Source organism: Rhodnius prolixus, unplaced genomic scaffold, assembly GCF_049639745.1.
Source record: "Rhodnius prolixus isolate KJV_2025 unplaced genomic scaffold, Rpr scaffold_5, whole genome shotgun sequence".
Lineage (NCBI taxonomy): Eukaryota > Metazoa > Arthropoda > Insecta > Hemiptera > Reduviidae > Rhodnius > Rhodnius prolixus.
Genome location: NW_027411624.1, coordinates 21,944,163 through 21,949,427, shown reverse-complemented (window position 1 = coordinate 21,949,427; position 5,265 = coordinate 21,944,163). Strand labels below are relative to the sequence as shown.

Sequence of the window (5,265 nt, the reverse complement as noted above, 5' to 3'; positions counted from 1 at the left end):
TTTACCAAAATTTTTCTTCTTTTTTTTGGTTACAAATTAGAATGTCTGACCTTTATTAAATTTGAAAGTAAAGAACTTTACACTTAATTTAATATAATTTAAACAATATTAAGAACAAAAAATTTAGACCACACTGAAATAAATGGCCACCAAAAAGTGCCTAATTAAAAGTAATTTAGGTAAATCAAAAAAACTGCTTTATAAAAAAAGTAATCATTAACTTTGCATTTAATTAGGAAGTTAATCTTTTGATTAAGGAATAAATTTAATCATATCATGTAATTAAAAAAAGAGTATAATTATTGTTTTCCTTTTTCTTGATTCCCTCGTTTTTCATTACTTTTCGCTAACGAGGTGTTATGAATATTATTTATCAATTTTATTTAGAGCAATTAGAAAATGTTTATATGCAAATAAGATAGCCCAATTTACTGAAATTATTAATAAAACTTTTATTCAAATTAAACTCCGCCTTAATTAGTTTACATAATTATTAGCGTTAAAAAGTAACGGTTTTTATTTCAGCATCAAAGTTTAAATTATTAGAAATATTGATTGCATTCTGAAGAAAAATTTAATTGACTTAAATATTTAAAAAAATAAACTATTACATTTTTTTTTTTTTTTTTTTTTTTGAGCAATGAACCTTTCGGTTATTATGCTCTCTATCCCACTTCTCTCCTCATCCCTTCACGGACCACACACAAGGTGTAGATCTTCCTTCCAAGCTATATTTCATCAAACAGCCTGATTTGCTTCAAAAACCCGATCACCCTGTTTATCTGAGCTGGATCATTCCCAAGGGTCTCCGCAATGTCGTTTTGAATATTATTACTCCGTCGAGCCTGTTCATAGGACGGACATTCAGCAATGACATGCTGCACGTACAGACAGCTGTTACAAGCGTTGCACAACGGGGTAGGCTCGCCACACATCAGGTAACCATGCGTTAGCCTGGTATGACCAATTCGCAACCGAGCCACTACTACGTCCTCTCTTCTAATTGACCTGTAAGCTGAGTCCCAGGCGTGCACAGGTTCCTTAATTACTCTTAATTTGTTGTCGGTTACTGACGTCCACTCGCGCTGCCAGCTACGCTTTACATACTCTTTTGCCACACGACTTATGTCAACTGGCATGCTCCTTTCTATATTTGCTGTCATGCTAGCGGCCTCTTTTGCAGCTAAATCCGCGTGGATATTGCCTTGTATCCCTGAATGGCCAGGAATCCATATAAAGCACACATTAATCTCTTCCACTCTCAAGTTAAAAAGCAATGCGTGTATATCTTGGATTATAGGGTGTTTGCAATAAATATGTTGCAACGATAGTAAAGAGCTTATAGAATCGGAGCAAACTGCAACATTAGCCCGGATTCCCCCTATGATACTTAGTGCCATGTAAATAGCGTAAAGTTCTGCAACATATATGCTGCTTCTCTACGGTAACCCAAACTTATATCTTCTATTTTGAACAACGACTGCAGCCCCACAGCCTGTTTCATTTTTAGATCCGTCAGTGTACAAAACCTGGACAAATTGCCCTCTACTTAATATTTCTTGAAAGTATTGCTTATATTCTAGTTCGGAGGTCGTGCTTCTTGGATATCTCAAGAGTGATTGGTTAACGAATATTGGTGGAGTTAACCAGGGTGCAGTGGCTGGTGTCTAAACAAGGGAGGGATATCGAATGAATACTCATTTAGTAGGATTTTCATTCGTATACCAAAAGGTTTGGTTGTTGTTGCTGCCCTTTCATACTTCCGTTCTAGAGGTAAATGATTTACAATTCTATGACATGGGTTGAGGGGTTTGCTGTGCAATTTTACCAGATACCCTAAAGCTAGCTGGCTGCGTCTGTAAGACAGCGGGAATTCACCAGCTTCAACATATAAGCTTAATACAGGGCTACTTTTAAAGGCGCCTAAGGATATCCTAATTCCTTGATTATGTACGGTATCGAGCTGTCTCAAGGTAGATTTCCTCGCGGAGGAATATATAAAACTACAATAATCAATCTTTGATCGGACAATAGATCGATTTACTTTTAGCAGCATTTCCCTATCGGCTCCCCATTTGATTCCTGCTATAACTCTCATCAAATTAATGCCTTTTTGGCTGCGTTCTCGGATATCTCTTATATGTGAGACCCATGTAAGCTTACTATCAATCATAAGCCCAAGATAACGAGTTTTGTGGACTACTTTAATTGGGGTGCCAGCAAGATATAAGGAGGGCATTAATTGTGCACTTCTTCGACGAGAGAAAACCATTTAATTAATTATTTAATTAATCATTTAACCAGTTAAGCGTGGAATTTAGTTTTTTAAAAAAACCCACAGTGTGCGGGAATTAAAATCAGAAAATGACGTGTACACACGTCGAACGCAGCAGGGCAAAACAACCAAAAGTTTACAACATCCATAATAGTCACTGCAAGCACTTTTTCTGCAATTCCTAGGGCTTACAGATTACAAAGCATTCTGTGCTCATTCATAATCTTGCACCGCTTCACTACGCATTGCTCTAGTTAACTAGGGACGCAAGAGCTTTTACAAGGAAGAAAAGAGCTTTTTGAATTCTGTGCAAAATGAAATCATGCTCGCACTGAGGTCTGAACCTCTATCTAAGGTAAAAAAACGGCATTGCACAAGGGTTGAGAGCTTCTATTTGTGTCCGTAATTCCCAGTCTCTAATGCGGAGACCAAACATGTACCAACTACTTATCATTTGGCTGGCACCCACCATCCCCCCTCTGAATAAAATACTTGGCAGTTCTATTGGTAAGATAAAGGAAACATCCCACCAAATAATATTCTCATTGTATTTTATTAAAATTTCGAGTTTTTATAGTTAATTGCAATTTTATATTTTTCACAACGAGTATACACCTCGAACGCAAAGTAATAGAGATTTGGTTTGAAATGTATACACATCAAACACGCTTAACTATCTGTAAGTAATATCTGCAACTGAATTTCGGAGCTACGAATAACTATTTTCAAAGTAGTAGAGCAATCATTACTAACAAAAAGTACAGCTTCCGCATTAAACTGTTTTTGTATAATTTCTTATTTTAATTTGTTTAGTTATTTACAATCTGTATAAACATATACAATAAGTAAATTAGAAGGTGAATGAGATATATTGGGGCGTGATGAGCAGGAGGAGAGAAACTACTCAGTGGTAGCCTCTCTATAGGAGAAGGATGACGTTTAGTTCTTCAGACTGTAAGGAAGTCGCGGGGCCATTGGCGATTCAGTCGGCGAGTAGGATTGTTAGGGATGTCAGAGGAGGCGAGAGACTGTTCGAGAGGATTAGAGCTAGTAGAGAGAGCAGTATGGAATTTTTGGTACTTAGTCTTGGCGAGTGGTTGTACGAATGGGATGTTGAGGTCGTGGTGAAGAGTGAGGTTAGTCACCGTAGAAAGGAGCGTCAGCTATCTGTCGGAGGAGTTTTGATTGAAATGTCTGTACAGTCCGTATATTTGTAGGTTTGGCTGAACCCCACAGCTCTAGTCCGTAAGTCCACATAGGTTTCAGGATAGTGTTGTATATTAAGCGTTTGAGTTCTCTGAGCAATTAGGAGCGTCGTCCAACTAGTCTGTAAAAACAGTTTCGCACGTTTTGTCATTGCTTGTCTTCTTAAGTCTAAACTAAACTAAACTGAAAATTGTAAACAATATTGCCGCAGTGGATTAGAACCAAAGACCTATAACCACACAGTCAACGTGTTTATTCAAGGTGAAATATATAACTTTGAAGGGAGAGACTAAGCGGCTAATTGACAAAGGAAGGAAGCGGTAATTTGCTTTAAGTGTGTTAGACTTGGACCGTCATTATGAGAACTACAAAAAGTGAAGCGGCTGGCTACTATAACATGTACATTATCTTCTAAATTTGACGACCACAGGCGCCGTCTTTGTTTAGCGCCAGACACTAAATTATAGGCCTAGGAAATGAGTTCTATTTCTCACTAACTCTCTCTCCTCCCTCTCACCTGCTTACTCGCTCTGCTTACCTCAGATTGGTACCTTTTACTATTGCCAGTTACCTTCTTCTTGTTTATAACCTTCTTGTTGCTAATAGTTAGAATCAAAAGTTGCAATTTTCTTCTAATATTTTTTGGAAAACTATAATGGAGCAAAACACCTATTAACTTATTTTGTTTTTTATGGACCCAACCGGAAATGGGATTTCACAGAAAGGCTTCCCTGATTTTGCGATGTTCTTGAACAGGTTTCCAGCAATTTTCTTCGAACGTCGCATAGAATATGTCTATTTTAAACGGCCAGAAGCCATTTTTTAGGAAAATTGATTAATTCCGGGAGATTTTAGAAAATGAACAACCCCTATATCGTAGGATGCCATACTATTTGTAGTTTTACACCAATAGAATAATAAATCCCAATTTTTGTAGCGATTTTGGGTTGGTTCTTTCCTATTGTATTTTACTTTTCCTTACATATTAGCTTTGCAGGTTTCGCCTCTTAACCGCTCGGCTACCATGGCGCCTTCAGTAATACCACAATGTGATGAATCATAATATTGTACGCGAAGATAATGGCACAAGGACCGCTCGGACCCACCAATGACGATAATACTGCAACAGGATGCGAAGATCAGGGTGCATAAATTATGTGCAGAAAAGAACCTAGAATATTTCCCAGCGAAACTTTTGTTTTCTCGCCAGTGGACATAATAGGAACATCCTCTAGCTCAGGGGCATCCACATGCGGCCCCCTGAGGACATTTATCCGGCCCCTGCCGCACTTCCAGAAGGGGCATCTCTTTCATTGGTGGTCAGTGAGAGGAGGAGCACTATATGTGGCGGTGCCGCAAAGCGCTGAGTCGCTCATGTACAGTACTACTTCCGATGACGCGGGACGCAAGCGTCACGGCTCCGAAAACAGTGTAAAATAACAGCAGAAGTAGGAAGAAAGGCAAAGCACTATAACTAAACCGGACATTGACCATCTCATTAGCCAAAAGCAGGTCCATAGTTCCCACAGAAATACTGGGCAGTTTGGTGATTTAAATTTACTTGTTCTTTATTTTAAATATTTTATTTGTTCCCGTTTAGTTTTTTTTTACATTAAAATAGTTTGTTGTATATTCCGGCCATCCTACGGTCTGAGGGATAGTGAACTGGCCCCCTGTGTAAAAAGTTTGGGGACCCCTGCTCTAGCTGCTAGAATCTTAGGCAGGCGATGTTACTGCAAATAACAGTAAAACCATTAGGTTACAAAAAAAAAAAAGGAAAAGAA

The 5,265-nt window shown here is 38.3% G+C and overlaps 1 protein-coding gene across 1 annotated transcript; it reads right to left on the bottom strand.

Moving 5' to 3' along the window:
- Positions 1-474: 474 nt before the first annotated feature.
- LOC141458124 (uncharacterized) lies at positions 475-2,483 on the bottom strand. The gene is made up of 3 exons (XM_074135720.1): positions 1,648-2,483; positions 1,525-1,529; positions 475-1,439 (listed from the first exon to the last, which is right to left on the bottom strand). The coding sequence occupies exons 1-3, from the start codon at positions 2,270-2,272 to the stop codon at positions 729-731; spliced, it is 1,341 nt and encodes a 446-aa protein (XP_073991821.1). The 5' UTR covers positions 2,273-2,483; the 3' UTR covers positions 475-728.
- Positions 2,484-5,265: the final 2,782 nt, after the last annotated feature.

What these genes read in the sequence shown, in the direction of transcription:
- LOC141458124 (XM_074135720.1), bottom strand. Translation starts at nt 2,272, where the DNA reads ATGGTTTTCTCTCGTCGAAGAAGTGCACAATTAATGCCCTCCTTATAT.